This window comes from Cinclus cinclus, chromosome Z, assembly GCF_963662255.1.
Source record: "Cinclus cinclus chromosome Z, bCinCin1.1, whole genome shotgun sequence".
Lineage (NCBI taxonomy): Eukaryota > Metazoa > Chordata > Aves > Passeriformes > Cinclidae > Cinclus > Cinclus cinclus.
The window spans coordinates 65,551,884-65,568,555 of record NC_085084.1 but is presented as its reverse complement, the minus strand read 5'-3'; the positions used below and the strand labels follow the sequence as shown (position 1 = coordinate 65,568,555).

The following is a 16,672-nucleotide window of genomic DNA, read 5'->3' as shown; positions in this document are numbered from 1 at the left end:
TGTAACAGCAGTGTAGATCTTTTCTGTGCTATTTTTGAAATGCTTGATTCAAGGCTTCTGGTATATTTTACATTTCTTACTTATTTTGTAGGGATTGGGAGCAGACAGCAAAAATCTCTACCCTTTTTTGCTTCCAGTTATCCAGCTAAGTACAGATGTTTCTCAGCCTCCACATGTCTATCTTCTGGAAGATGGTTTAGAGCTGTGGTAAGAATGTTTTCTTTCTGTTTCTAATTTCAAAACAGTTATTATTGTATCCCCAGCAGAAAGAAATTGTAAAAAGCTTTGAATATTAAAATTGATATGTTCTTGTTACCTTGCCTTGACATCACCTATATTGCAACTTTTCTCAGAAGACAGGGTGTTAGGAAATCTATATACTTAGCTATTGGTTGTTGTGTTTCTTCTATTACTCATTTTTCAGCCAGTTGATACTGAAGATACCATTCTGTAGTGATAACTAACAGCAAGACAAGAAGTATAGACTCACTATAATGTGTATGTTACATGCTGATGTAACAATTTGGTGTCGTTGACTTTGGGAGAACAGTGAGCCAATGGATCAGAGCTGGTTGCAGGAAGAAATGTCATAGTTACAAGGTTAAAATGTAGAAGTTACTTTCTATATCTCAGTTTATATGGTGTCTGAACATAAAAGAGAAGTGACCCTGTGCTCAGTTTGACATGGCCCCGGTTTATTTGTTTCTGGTGCAACTGATGCTAAAAGAGAGGAGAATAGTTACCTGGACTAAATTCTGAAGAATAGGAATTACATAGAGTTTGTCTTAAAATAGTGAGTGATTCTTTTGATCTAAACCATAAATTAGCGTTTCAATTACAAATACTTAACCTACAAACAATCTGTTATATGTACAGCAAATCTAAGTTTTATAATGCTGGTGGCAGCAAATCAAAGTGCTTCTCAAGAGCTTCTTAAAATTTAGCATAGTGGCCTTTTACATGTAACAGTTCAGAATTTTTATATCTTCTTAATAAAACTGATCTTGAGGTTACTTTTCTGATGTCTGTGCAGAAGAATATTTTAAGGTGTCCTAGAGCATCAGAGAAATATAGGGGGCTGGCAGAGACAGTTAGGATTCTGAGGGCTTCTTGAACCAAGAGCAGGAAAACTACTAAGATAATTCACATAACCAGACATATTGAAATATGGTAATCCCAGGCCTAAGTTCTAGGAAAAAAATGGAATTTGTTGCTGTGTCTTTGAATGCAAGCTTAATTTATAACTCCTGCTTTCAAATCCCAGGAATTTTAAATTGTTAGAAACAATGTATGGAAGACAATGCATCATTCCAGACATAAAAAAACATAAACGTGTGAGCTGGTCCATCACAGCTTCTCCTTTGAAGTTTAGAACACAACATGTGTTGTCCTTGCACTGCAAATACCCCACTCTACCCACCTTCTCCAAGTTTCCTGGCTGGCTACTTTGACGTGCTCGCTGTTGCATTTTAGAGCTTATGTTCTCTATAAAAAGACAGTAGCATATTTTTCTTAGTTTTCCTACCTTGGCAAGACCTGTGCCTATATTGATGAGTGTACTGTAAGGACTATTGCTCTGCTTGAAGTATGCTTCTGGTAATTGTTACACATAGTTGATAATATAGATGGTTTCTGGAAGTTAAAATGTTTACATCTGTCAAAATGATTGCTCAGTGTTATTCATACATCATCTGAAATACTTTGCTTAATCTGTTCTTAGGTTAGTGACATTGGAGAATAGTCCATGTCTTACACCAGAACTCCTGAGAATATTTCAGAATATGTCTGCCCTTCTTGGTAAGTCTTTTACTAATAAAATGTCAGGGTTTTTTTCACTGCTGCTTGTTGTTCTTGCAATAAGCAATGCTCCTGTGGCTGCAGGTACTAAGGGAGATTGCAAAATTGTAACAAAAATTGAGGAACAGGTTTTTATTGTCTGACTTTGTCATTTTTATAAATATTTATGATCTACTTGCCCTGGTTCTCTTTTTTTAATAAATTGGAGCTGCTGTACATGAATGATAAGACAAATTTCAGTTTATCATTTCAGAGGTTATTGTAGGAAGTTTCTGAACTTTAACACCAAATGTGCCAAGTTTTATTGATATTGATTATATGGAATACTTGCCTGTTATGCTTATAATCAGAATGAAATTACTAGTTTTTCCCTTATTTAGTTAATAACAATGTAGGTTATTTTCAAACTACCTAAACATGTCTATAAACATTTAGGTCAAGCACTGAAATTAAAAACAGCAGTTTGTTGGCAAAATATAAATTTAATAATGAAAATTAAGATTCAATGCTTAGGAAATAACAATATTTCAAGTGCTTTTGCTTCGTAATTAAAGGGAGTATAAAAATGCTGTGGTTTAATTTTATGTTAATATGTTTGTGTAATCAGACATATGCTTGAGCTATATTTAGCTGGGCTTTTGAGATTTCAACACTAATGTAGCAAACGGTTTATTTTTTTAGAGAAATGTCTTCACAGAATCACAGAAGTTAGTTTTTTAATTTATAATTGTTTTCAGGACTTAATATTTTATTCTATTTCTACTGGTCAGTAGAAAGTTTCATCATGGTAGGTAGGTGCATGGTGATGTCTTCAGTTTTGTCCTTGTATACAAGATGTCTAATGACAAAACTGCTCTGTTTAGTAGTGGCTTTATGGTTAAATACTCCACAGCTACCACTAAAATTCTGTAGCTGCTGAGTCCTTACTGTTGTCATCATTCATAACTACACACCTACCCTTCCACCTTCTTGTTCTGTGTCAATCAGAGGTGATATCTGCTGCAGGAAGCCTGCACTGCATGAATGGCTGTGGTTCTCATGGTTTGTCACACTGCTCATCTTCTTGAGTTAAATTCAGAAATACTCTGTATTTGTGGCTTGTTTGTTAGCTGATACTTTCTCCCCAGTCCTCCTGTGATGCTTTTCAGAGTAGAGATGAGCAGAAATGGAAATCTTGGCATACTCTTCTTAGAAAAAGTGGAGGTATTCTGGAATATTCTATATTTGTAATGATTTCTATCTTTTATGAACGAATCATGAAGAATACTGATGCTCTCGTTTTGAAACAATTTACATTCTCAAAAAAACTTATTTATTCTAAATAATGAAAGCTGTATGGTGCTTGTAGAGTAAATAGTACAGTAAAGCTGTGTAGAGTTTCCTTAACACAAGCCTTCAAACATGCTTATGTCAATCTTTTTTTTTATCAGGTTTGGGAGTGAGTGGCAAAAACACAGCAGCTGATGTGTAATCAGAGTGATTTCATCCTATAGGCTTCTGTACTATGCTTCCTGAGCATTTTTCTGAGAAACTGTTTTTCTGAGTGTCATGTTTGTTAAAAATTCTGATTGCTGCAAAATGACAGATATTTTGTCAGGAAGTGGAAACCATTCTGGTACATGCTTTGCCTACAAATTCTATCTGTTTACATGAGGAGCATCTGACTAGACAGCCTCCACATGACATAGACATGGTATTATGATGTTTAAATAGAGCTGGAATTCTGGAGTAGTACTAACCTTATTTTAAAACATGGTAGTTAGAAAGCCTGTACAATACTGCTATCCACTACCCCTCAGGAAGCTACTTCATTCAGGACACTTCACAAAGAGATTCTTCACTTAAATCAAGTGCAGCAGTATAGTTTAAGGTACAGCATGCTGCAAAAGAAAAAGTACTGATCAGTCATGATCAACTGTGCTAGTTTATTAAATAACTGTTCTTAAACCCGTAGCAGAGTTTTTCCAGTACACCAGTAGCAGTGAAACTTCCAGCACTTAGTCGGACTCCTCTGTCCTTCTTAGCATGGTGATGTAGCTGTCAGAACAAGGGGTTTTAACTGAGAAGTTAAAATTGCAAAGTCTTGTGTGCTTTAACAGTCTGAGATAAGATTGTCTGGTTTTCAATTCAGTCTCAAGTCATCACAGTAAAAGTCAAAGGACAGATGAGATGAAGAGAAGTTCTAAAAAAGTAACTACCATGCTTATGTCTTTTGGAGTAGGGTGGAAAACTAGCAACAAGATGCTCCAGAAAACTAGTTCTTGAAAATATAGTGTAAGGAATATTAACCACCTGACCTTTGTTTTCTGAGTTTTTTTTTTTTTTACTGAATGGAATTGCTGTAATATACAGGTAATGTAACTATTTTTCTGTTATATTTGGTTCTACATCAGCATGTAAGTCATTCAGAAAATATGTCAGAGGTCAACATGGATGAGCTAGAATAGGGCTGGAGGGCAGGGAGAGGAGAATTAATATGTGAGATTTTTGAAGGGGAAAGATAGGTTTTTGATTTTCCTTTGTTAACTAATCTGAAAATAACATGTAGTTGTTCCCTTCCCTGTCCTTATGAAAAAATCTTTTTGTACCTATTTCAGGATAGTGCTGTTGTTGGAAGTAGATGTCAGAAGAGTTATATACATCAATTAGATTTGCCTTCAGGAGCAGAATGTTACATTTGATGTAAAGGCTTTATTTCACATGCATAAGTGACCGACCTTCAAAGATTATGGCACTATCACTGATGTACAGTGATTATTTACAGCATAATTGTCATACTTGGTTTGCAGTTCAGCACTGCTGTTATGGTTTAAACTCTGTTGAAGTGTAACTGCCCTGCGGAGGGGTTGCACAGTCTCTTTAATACATCTCTTGCAATGTATTAAATAATGCAGAATGAAGAAATGGATTAATTGTCTGAGGATGGACGCATTTCTGCACTGAGGCTACTTAAAATGACAGTTGAATCTGATACAATTTCCGGTTGGGAATATGGTCAGAATCTAGACATACCTGTTCCAAGAAGCATCAAGTTTAACGTGCATGTGCTGTATTTGTAAAGTTACTGGCAAAAGCCAGGTTACTGGAACTGGACCAACTCCTTTGATCCAAACATAACTCAAAGGAGAGCATTAACAGTTCAGAAAAATGTTTGATTCAGGAAAACCTGGCAAGAGAATTGATTGTTTCTAAATGTAGTTAGTCCAACATAAGATCTTTCTAGAAAATTTTGCTAAACATTGAGCTGCAGATGAGTTATGAAAGTTCTGTCATTTCCATTGCATCTGACATACCTGTTTTCATTTTAACCTGCCGTACTATTTTTACTACACACAGTTTTTTACCTTTTATCAGTTATCACAGAATCACAGAATGGAAAGTTATGGAAAACTTAGTAGTACTTCCTGTTTATATGGCCATTTATTTAGAATTTATCTACTTGCTTCAATGTCTGAAACTTCAAATATGATTGTATCCAGTAAAGAAAAAAAACACAAATGCAGACCTGTGAGGAGAATGCCATGTATAACTCTAGTAATACGCTACTAAAGCTAAACTCATGGATATCTTGGAATCTTTTGATAATTGATATCAGTCATGTTGGATTGATAGGTGATCTCTTTTCAAGTCAAGAGACAAAAATAATCATAATAAATGATTACAAGATATGATCTGAGTACTGACATCTGAACATACTCATAAATGAAAAGCTGTCCTATGGCCATATCAAATGGCAGAACATTAATGTCCTACCTAATGGGTGGGCAAAAGAAGAAAATCTGCTTATACATGTTCCAGAGTGTTGTTTTTTTCTTAAACTGTCCTACAGGTAGTTCCTGTAGATATATCTTTTTTTCTCTCTTCAAACTGCTGCTGTATATGGTCCTCTGTGTGTATCTATCTCTTAGATGGGTATGCTCTCTTTACTGAAATACTCAAGCTATGCCCTACAGCTCAGTGTGTGTCAGCTCAATGCCATTTGATATGGCACCTGGGTCAGTAGTGCAGAACTGCAATCTGTATTTCATTCTTTCTGCTCAGCTTTTACTGACTCAGTGTGAGAGAGACCATTTATGCATAATTGCAAGTCTCTAAAGTACGTGTTTCATTTTTTCTGTCTTAAATATCTTCTTAGCCCAGCATTACATCCATACCTGACTTTTGTTTGTTTTTTGTTTTTAGTTAGCATGGGCTTTTGAGGTTGTAGGATTTCTTGTGCTTCCATTTGAGCCATGAGAGCTCTCATCCCACTTCTGTAATTGTCTCTGCAGGGAGAGAGAACCTGATTGGCACTGGATCTAAGATCTTTTTTCTACTTGTTGGCATCTGGCATTACAAGCTGCAAGAGGAAAAAGACTTCTAGAAGCAAATCATCTTGCCTGTACTTCAGTTTGGTGGTCACGTTCTGATTGTAATTTCTGTTTTTTTTTCCAGAGCTAAGCTCAGAAAACCTCAAAAATTGCTTTAAGATCATCAATGCTTATATTTTCTTATCATCGTCTGAATTTTTGCAGGTATGTTACCATAACATAAAGATCCATATGACCACCTCAGTTCCTTACTGGCAAACTGGCTTTTCTCTCATCTTGGAACATACCATACACACAAACATTTATACTCTTATTCATTTATGGGTATACAAACATACTGTTCTAATGTTAGCTCTTTATGGTGCATAGTGGACGCCCAGATTTGACAAATATTATTTAGAATTAATGCTTTGCAGATTGATTTAGTAGTTTGATAGCTGAAAAGCTCCTATGTTGGGTAATAATATTTACTCTTATTATCCTACCAGATTATAATTATGAATGTACATTCCAGAGAGAGCTCAACTAGAGATATTATGCTGTGTTGTTACACCTTCTTCATTAGAAAATTCTTTAAGATTGATTGTTTAAATGTCCTTCAACATTAAAAACACAACAAAATGCTTAGGTTAGATTTTAATTAGCTTAGAATGATGAACATTTTAGCAGATTTGATTATTGAAGAGAAGCTGGGTCTTTAGGAATATGCAGACTCTAAGGAACTGAGTTTTGAAATATATACAAATGCATTGCATAATGCCTTGTTTTTCATTTTATTTCAGATGTATGCTGCTGATTTATGTCGGTCATTTTGTGAGCTTTTGAAGGACATAACTACTGAAGGTCAAGTTCAAGTTTTAAAGGTGGAGTGTAATGAAAGTAATATCCAGAGGCTCAGCTCTGTACATGTAATCTTTTCAAGTAGAATTTAGAACATGTAGAACATAAAGACAAATGTATTTAGCAGAATTTGACATTGGAGTTAAACCATCAGTGGTGGTTTAACTATTTATTTGAAGCCTGTGCTTGTGTGTAGAGACCTACTGAGTGTAGAGCAAACGTTTCCAGTCTTCACTGAATGTAGTATGTATATATGCGGTCTCCATGAAATTCCTTTGTGTACATACTTCCATTTGTACCAGAGTTCAAACAGTCTTTGTCTGCCTTTGGTGTAAGTTGTTGTAATGGCCATAAGTGCTTAAATAGAGTTGCTAAAGGCTTTTCAAAGCACCAGAATGTTATATTTTCACCCAGCCTTCAAATGGTGTTGTGTAGCTCATAAGCTTTTGAAATATTAATAACATTAATTTGAATGTGTCTTTTGAAGAATTTCAGGAAATTAAGTTGGAATATACATTGAAAGATAACTGAGTAGTAGCTGTAGTGTATTACTTCTAACATTTCTAGTGGTTGCACTAGCAGGGGACTCTGTGTTGCTTATGAAAACTTGGACTTGAATTAAATTAATTGTAAGTATGATGGAGGATATAAATTGGATCCCACCTGTCTCTGTGGTTGATCGCACCACTGCTTCCAGAATCCAGGACAGAAAACAACTGGTGAAATTGATAATCTTCCCTGTTTGTAGTTACTGCTGTAAGAAGCTTAATGTTTCTAATTCTGAAATTTAAAATGTCGATTCCAGTCTATCAGTGATATTATTTAAAGTCTGTAGTTGGGCAAACATTTTATGCAGCAGCTTTTAATCAGATTTCTAAAATGGAATTGTACTGTTAATACGGAATAATTTATGCACTTGGGTCCCAGTGTGGCCCTGCATTAGCTACAAGATTTGTCTGGTATACTTGGAACACTTTCCTAGTATGCCCTCTTGATTCCAGAGGGATAACTGAGCTATCATCCTTGTAAATATTTTTAGTAAAAGTTCTGTCAGGCTTCACTATGCTGACTTGTTAAAAAAAAAAAAAAAAGCCAAAATCTAGATAAGCATTGGGAACAGAAACACCCGGAGGTGTTCTCTGAAATAGTTTCTTGCAAACAGCTTTGGCTGGATTGTAAAAAGACATTAGAACAGTAATTAAATTAATAAGGTTGAAAAATACTAATTTGGGCTGATAAGACACTTTGTTGTGAGATTGCTGAGGCTTGATGTGACTTGATTTTCTAATTATCTGACACAGACAATAAAAGGTTTAAAAAGACTGTGGGAGCAAAGGAGTTGGCCAAAACTTCCAGTACTCAGAAAGATGAGTGGGGGAAGAGTTATGTTTACCTTTGTGTATGATAAACCTTTTTTATATCTACACATGTTAGAGGTCTACAAAACTGAGAGGCATTGAGAAAGGTCAACTGCTTAACACTTTCCTCAATGCAAAAAAATAGAGTATTAAATGAAACTATTGGTAACAAGGTTCAAAAAGGAGAAAAAATATTAAGGAGAGATTGGTCAAGAGCACAGAAGGGTTGGTCCTTGTTGAAATTCCTGTGAGGTGGAAGTAAATGGAGATGAGGTGTGTTTGAGTGAGGTACCATTATGATACCTTTGTGTGCTTTATAAATACATCAGCGTGTTAATGCATTTGACATCACTGTCTTTACATGGAAGTAGGAGTGAGGAGCCCTCATCCCATTAATTCTCACAGCCTCTTCACAACTCTCTTGGTGCAAGGGTAGGGCACATCTGGACAAAAGAAAAACTGAAGAAGGCAGGAAAACAAGTTACTTCAGGGAACAGCACATGGGGGGAAAACGAATAACAAAGGGTAAAGAGTTTAAACATTGGGAACCAGAGCAAGGTACCCAGAATAAGACCTCTGAGAACACACCTGTAAAGAGCTGGTAGGTCTTAAATAGTGGTTTGTCAAAAAAGTAACATGACACAGCTATGGAAATAAGCCCTAAACTGCTAGTACTTCACCCTACCAACCACCTCAGTCTGCTGCTTTTCCTGGAACCATAACAAGATCCTTTTTTTCCAAACCACCTCATCACTGCCTGGGCCATGGGAGGGCTTCTGAGGTGCTTGGCTAGGTGGGTTTCATTGACCTGTCAGCTTTCATGAGGTGCATTTATGCAGCTCAGATTTGCAGAATATTTTGCTAGAATATAGTTTCAGCAATCTGGGGTTTGCTGGTATTTAATAGTAAGCATCCTGTGAGCATTTTTTATGTGCACACCAGTACACATGTTTTTAAAGCTGTGGTTAAGATTTATGAATGTACTTTGCTAATGGTCTAATTTGCTTTTGTTCTTAAGGTTGTAGAAAATGTCTTGAAAGTCAACCCTGTGTTGGGTCCTCAAATGTTTCAACCCCTTCTGCCATCAGTATTCAGGGGGATTATAGAAGGGGAGGTAAGAGTTAATTTAACTAGTCTCTGCTTTTCCTGTGGAAAATGACAGTACTTTCCATCATCTCCATATTTTTCATATTGTTGTATTTTCTCTTGTTTTAAGAGCATGTGATAGATTTTTGACACCCAGTTTAAAAGTCTTTAAAAGTAACACAAGAAAAAGCAACCTATCACTTGTTTTGTCATGTAGTGTTTTAATATTTGTTTTAATAAAATAGCACAAATTTTATTCTGCTGTTCCACCATTCCTTCACTATCAACACCTTTAAGAGCTATAACGTTAGGTTAGGCCTAGTTTAATCCTTAGTTTGTGTTGGAGTTTTTGTTGGGTATTTTTGTGAAGACACATACTATTCATTTTTAATTCTACCTGGACCAGAGAAAAACAAACTGAACCAGGGGAAGATCAACTTGACTTTCTTTTCCTGATTAACATATCTAAGAGTTGAAGGGTGTGAAGGACGGTTTGTGTGAGACAGAGTCTTTAGGATTTTGCTGGCTTATATGTCTTCTCACTTTTCTCTTTGTATTCAACAAACTTCTATGTTGGATAAAAATTAGTAAAATCAAATATGCTTTAATTGTGTTGAACCTTTCAGTTCTAGCAGGAATCAGTGGGTGGAATTCTCCAAGCTTTTTTGATTTCTTTTATCAAAAACTTTGGTTTTTTTCCCATTTGAAGACTTTCAGATATCAATATGTGGCTCCAATTACTGAGTTGAATAAGATTTCCAAATTTAAGCCAAGTAGTACTATATAGCAAAGTACTTTTTGCTGTTCAAAGCACAAAGACAGAGAGTGGGTTATTAAAATATCTTCTGATTTAAGACTAATAAATTCATTATACCCAATTCACAATGTGTTAATGTGGGTTAGCATTTTCAGGTAAATGTTGGCATTTTGTTTTTCAAGTAGGCTATTTTACAAAATACAGTTATGTTGTTACTTGCTGAATTTAATGTGAAAAAATATATAGCTTCTTTTAAAAATAATAACCAGAGATAAACTAACGAACTTATTACTGTGTCCAGTTAATTTTGAGACACCTGTGGATTAGTTATTGGCAAATGTATTATAGTTTCTATCTGAAAAAATAACTTCGGAAATACTAAGTATTCTTAATGTTACTGAAATTGTAAGCAGTAACTTGAAACCATAATCAACTTCAAAAGTAATTTTTAACAGTACAGTAGACTGTTAGTTCCTTAAGATACAGATTTTAAAGTCACCTTGCAAGTTGTCTTGGCTGTTTGAATGAAATTGACTTTGAAATTGACATAGTTTTCCTGTTGTAAGGACTGAGAACTCTGGTGAAGATTGCTTATTCAGTCTTCTGATCCTAGAGCCTCTTAAATTGCAATTTATTTATTAAAAACCAGTAAAATCATAAGGGACGCGTACAAGTATTTTCACATACAAGCACATATTGCTGTATGTGTCAAATATTTTCCTTTTATTTAAAATAAGCACAATTTGTTTTGGTTTATTTCTGTTTCAGAGGTACCCAGTGGTGATGTCTACTTATCTGGGGATCATGGGTAGAGTTCTGCTACAAAATGCAAGGTTTTTTTCATTACTTTTGAGCCAGATGGCATGTGAATTGGGTCAGGAGGTAAGGTTTATTGTCCTTTTGTGTCCTTTTGGGTTTTTTGTGTCTTGGTATTTCAGCAGTGTTACATTAGGAAGTCTTGCTTTCTTTTGATGTGAAGAAACTTTCCCCTCTGTTACCCATGCTTGGTCCTGCTCATTTAATCTTGAAAAGGGTCTCTTCCCCTTCTTTTTCTCCTTTCCCTGAATGCCTTGTAGCATCTTTTACATGTTGCCATAATTACTTACAACATCCCATTAAAATTTTTATGTAGTCCTTAAATTCTCTTTTTGCTGCATCCCACAATAAGCTGTGTAAAAATTAGCCCCTTAGTTGACATGCCATTGTAGGGTGAAAATTTCTTTCCCTGTGTCATCTTGATGGGTCTTGCACATGGAGAATGTTCTAAACATTCTCTGGAGTTTCTAGAGTATCGGGTGGTATGCTTCAGTTTCACTGATGAAGTTACTTTTGCTATAGTGTGGATCTTTTGCTACAGGTGTTCTATTACATATTTAAGTGAAATTTTAGTAATTTGCTTTTCTGGTGTGTAATACAGTTTTCAAACAGATAAGGACAAGTATTTTTTGGGGTTCTTTTGTTGTTGTTGTTTTTTAATTTGTCACTGTGTAGATAGAACAAAGTAAGTCCATGTGCTTGGTTTCTGTGAGACTGTTTGGGGAAAACTGAATAATCTGCGGTCCTGAATTAGTTCCCTCTTCATAAATGAAGGGCATTTCAACCATCTAGGTTACAACTAATGGAATGGAGGGTTCAGGGTCTGGAAGCATTGTCACAGAAGATTTTTAAAAGTACCTGCTGCTTGTTACTTCTATTGGGTATACAACTGTATGGAGTCTTTCCAAGACTAAATAATGTATTCAGTTGCAAGAAAAAATAAGTTATTTTCTAAACATACTGATGTAGTCATAACTGAAAAGGACTGTTGTGTTTCCCAATGCAGTTGGACCAAATTCTTGCTAACATGATTGAAATGTGGGTTGATCGGATGGATAACATCACTCAACCAGAAAGAAGAAAACTTTCTGCTTTGGCATTGCTGTCTCTTCTGCCATCATTGAATGGGTAAGCAAACATGCAGTGCCTTAAATAAGAGTGTTTCAATGGCTCTGGAAATTATTTTTAAAGTATTTCACAATTCTTCAGCTAAATACTCCAATATGAGTAGCTTTGTTTACTCACTTTTCTCCCCCAAAAGAGCCTTAAAAAGATAGAACTTCCGTGCTACATTATAATAACTTATAGCATTAACTAGCATTAACTCATAGCATTACAGTAACCTTTCTTCCATTATATGAAGTAAAAGTGAGGAACCAGCACTGCAGATTTTATTGTTGATTCTCATGTTAACTTAGAACTGTCTGCTTCTCTCATATGTGATTAAGTAATTGCTTTGGTTCACATGTTACTATTTTGGTGTCTCTTCAGGGAACAATGTTAAGTTTTCTTTCCTGTTGTAGGTGATCTGAACTTTAATCCTGGTTTTCTCCTTTATGACATTAAATGGAATAAAGACTTGCTGTGAAAGACCGTGTTGTTGCTGTGGAACAGTTTTTGCAGTATAGATATTGTAGCAAGCAGATTTTACTATTATCCTTTCAGTAGCCAACATCATTGCTGGATATACATAGAAAATGGAAGTTTTAGATGAAAATGCTGAATGCACTGACTTCTAAGTTGTCAATACTAGATGTCATGTATAACACGTTTAGGTGAGGCTTCAGTCCATAGTTACCTTCAGATTATTTTTATCTATTTGACATACAGGAAGACAACACTGCATGAGTTTACATTTAGTCTGCTGTGTTTCCTGAGCAGTCCTTAAGTATTGTCTGTCTGTTGGGAATTTAGATGTTGCTCCCAAATCCTAAAAGCTATGTTAGTATCTGTCAAAGCTGTAGACTATGTAGTCATTTTTTTAAAAAAAAATAAAATAAAAAAGGAGGGAACACTTAGGTGTACTTTAGCAGCTTCATTGCTTTTTATATGCAAGGAAAATTTTCCTTCTTTTGTCAGGTGGATAGTCAGGATAGCCATCCAGCTAAAGGTGAACCAAGCAGCTGCTTTATAAAAGGTTTTTTTCCCAGTAAATATAACAGTATTATGTTGTTTGTAAGTATATTTGAAATGTTTTTCAAAGATGTGTTAGCTAAAATTTAAGGTGCTGAACTACATCTGTCTTCCTGTGAAGTTTCTGTTAGAGGAAGGAAAAAAAAATTCCTTTAGATAGCCGTGTTATTTTAAACTATGTTCAGCTGCTCCAGATTTCCTGCTGTAAAAGCCAATTATTTCTGGCAATCCTTAACATAATAAAGCCTTCTGCAAATGACAGCTTTATTTTTCAGTTACTCATATCACTTAAAAAAGCTGCTTCTCAAATAAAAAGACTCTCTTTAGTGGATGTATTTGTGTCAAAGCTATGAAAATTTCACTTATACAATTGACAGACTGCCAAACTTACCTTCAGACAGAGTATGTGAAACGGATTCTGTCAATTGATTTTTTCTTTTATTACAACAATATGAGTCATTCTGGTTTTCCTGTATCTCAGGGATTATACTACACAGGCTTGCTGCATCCTATATCTGTAGGCTTCTTGTACAGGTCCATTTGCACAGTTGAGGCAAAAAAAAAAAGTTTTAAATATAATACAGTATTTAAAGAAAACCTTTTGATTAATATAACTATTTCCAAGAAAACGTAAAGTAATTTTTCCTGTTGGAATCTCTCACTAACCAGTTTCCTGATTAGATTGTACTTTTGGTATCCAAGATCAGTTCAAGATTTCTCAACTGCAGAGGCATGAAAGAATTTAGTCTCCTGTGCATGACTGATGGGCTGTCTTGGGAAGGCCAAGGTGAGGGTGAGATTGCTCAGTAGCAAGCTCAGATTTTCAAGGTTCTTCTATAAAGAAAACAGGCACCTGTGCTGTGTCTAACATTCTCTGAGATTTTTTTTCTTTTGAAATGAGAGAAAGGAGAGTAGTAGACAAAAATAGTAGGGGGAAAATGAAGGTAACATGTTTTCATTCTCCCTCAGAGTTGTTTATGGATAAAATGCTGGGGAAAGTACTAAACAGTGACCTTTTTTGTTCTCCATGTAGACTCTATAGTATTACTTCACAAATTTAAATATTTCTCTAGTTAGTGATCAGGTTTATAATTACAAATATGTGGAACTCTGGACTTTCTGCATTTTAGAAGACGGTTAAACTTCATTACTAATTTAAAGCTAGTTTGGCACAAATAATTTTCTATTTCATCATGAGTGAAGGATTTTAGAGCAGATAAGATGGGATTCACTGCAGAGCAGTTGTTCACAGTGGCTCTTGGGCTGACTAGTAAGCAGGTTATAAAGTGAAAAATTGTTAGCCACATTATAATTTTCTCATGTAGGCAGTACCATCCACTGACAGACGTAATGGCATGCTTCTGGTATCAACAGTAGTGCTGCATTTTATTCATGTATGCATATCCTTCAATCTAGCATCCTGTTTATCTTCCCACAGCTGCACATCGTGTTAGTGCTTAGAAATTCATATTTAAAAAAGAACAATAAGTGCTGCTTTCCTGATTAGTATGTTGCAGCACCTTTTCACAGAACAGTAATTTCCTGGTATTACTTAGGAGTTTGCCCAAATTAAATGTGATACAATTGTCTGCTTTTGTTATCCAAGTGTGGTCAATTGATAGATTTTTTTGTGTGTGTGTGTGTTTGACAAATATATACATTGGCAATATTTTCTGTATTTTGTATTCTTACTGCTGATAAACTTACTGTTTATCACTCTTCCATCCACGTGCGTTTTTATTCATTTTCTAAAAAATCTTACTATTTCATAAAATAGGTGAAAGACTTCTGTCTTTAAACTGTTCTGTATAGCAGTGGGAACCACTAACATTCAGGCAGTAAGGATGCACTTGTGGAGTTACAGTGTCTCCATGTTCAGTACATGAGGAAAGTGTGGATAGACACACAGTAGCTCTAACAGGAATGGCTTTTTGCAGAACATGCAAGGACTTGAAGTTTCTTGGAGGAAAACTGTATTTGAGCTAGAGTGTGAGACATGACATGTGACAGCAACCTGGATAAGTAAATTCACAAATGTTGTGATTTTCCTACTGTCATAGTTCAGTCGTGTTTGTGCTTGTCTTCCACCTTAATGGCTTGTTTGTGAACATACAGCTGCAAGAGTACTCTTCAAGACTGAGTTGAGTTTTATTAGATGTACTCTTAGTCCCTAGTGAATATGGTCAATAGCAGCATTCTACCACTTATTTGTTGTGGAAAATGTGTGGGCCTCCACCACTATGTAAGGTTCTGCATTTTGAGCTCTTTAGCATGCTTTGTAGTTTTTGATGCTAAAGCAGTACTGTGTCCCCTTCTCCTACCTATATCTGTCTGTCTGGAAATAATTAGCTTGCTTAATTGCAGTGTGATGTCAGTATTACAGTGTTTTGGAATGTCCTTCTCTGGTGATATTGAAAGCTTTTAATGGTTTATTTAGCAAAGTAGATATCTCTTTTATTCCTACAGTTGCATGTATTTTAGTAGAACACAAACAAACTGAAAGATGCTGTACAATGATAGGAACGTTTATTCTCCATTAAGGAAATGGAAACAGGTTTTGGAATGATTATAGTGTCAATGATCAGCCTGATTTGGGGTGGTACCTAACTGTATGCACAGTTAGGTAGCATTTAACACCATGTTGAAAACTAAGCACTCCTGTTCTGCAGGTGAGTGTTATTTCTGCTACGCCTGTCACTCTTGAATGGGAGATTGTCAAGTTTAATTGTACTTAAAGTCAGCTTTCCAAAACAGGCCACTAACTGTGGTCCTTGAGCATAGGCTCAGTTTGGTGGACCTACCTGTGTAGAGTGGTACTATTCTTAAGTAGAGGAGACTCTACTAAGCTTAAAATATGAAGTATTTTAATTTATTTTTCATCATTTTGGTTTCTGGTACATGAGTAGTGTTCATTTTGCCCCTTTGAGTCAAATATGTTTCTATATTGTGGGGAAAGGGTTAAGAGATTCTCCAGGTTTCTAATCATTATGTGAATGAATGTCTGCTTTTCTTCATTGTGTATCAAGTCTGATATGTCAGCCAGTATGAGTTCTGCCAGTTAGATAATTGGCATTTTATGAGTGTAAGTACTTACAGTATGCGATTATAAATCTTCATTAGGTTATTATAGAGTTTTGCCTCTGTCATTTTTTAAAATTACTTAGTTAGAAATTTTAATTTTCCTCTCAAATTGTCTATATGTAATGTTAGTAAATGGCAAGAAAGTGCCTAATAAAATGTCATGTTCTCCTCAGGATAGCTATGTCCTCAGTTATAAAGTCAGAATTTCTTACATAATTACTTGTACATCCTCCTTTCTTTATAGGGATGATACTCTGAAGATATTTCATCTACTGCTCCATTTTTTTTAATCTCTCTATTTAAAGGTATGCTCACCCACACCTCTAACAGACTATTAGCATTTAAAGGAGCTCTGCAAATTATGATTTTGCAGCTGTCATCAGTGTTTGGCCTTGGATTTATTTAGCTTGCCTGACAGGTAACAGCACAGTTTTAATGATGAGTGAAAAATGTGGCTTTGGTCTTAGTCTGGCTATCAGAGTCTGCATATTCAG

The 16,672-nt window shown here is 35.4% G+C and overlaps 1 protein-coding gene across 2 annotated transcripts in view; it reads left to right on the top strand.

Annotated features, from left to right (window-relative positions):
- Positions 1 to 16,672, top strand: part of IPO11 (importin 11) — a 78,797-nt gene that overhangs the window by 38,893 nt on the left and 23,232 nt on the right. For both annotated transcript variants that reach the window (XM_062513080.1, XM_062513079.1), the window contains 7 exons: positions 92 to 207; positions 1,721 to 1,797; positions 6,232 to 6,311; positions 6,890 to 6,970; positions 9,324 to 9,419; positions 10,917 to 11,030; positions 11,971 to 12,092. In XM_062513080.1, the coding sequence (XP_062369064.1) occupies positions 92 to 207; positions 1,721 to 1,797; positions 6,232 to 6,311; positions 6,890 to 6,970; positions 9,324 to 9,419; positions 10,917 to 11,030; positions 11,971 to 12,092 (686 nt within the window). The remainder of the gene's footprint in view (positions 1 to 91; positions 208 to 1,720; positions 1,798 to 6,231; positions 6,312 to 6,889; positions 6,971 to 9,323; positions 9,420 to 10,916; positions 11,031 to 11,970; positions 12,093 to 16,672) is intronic.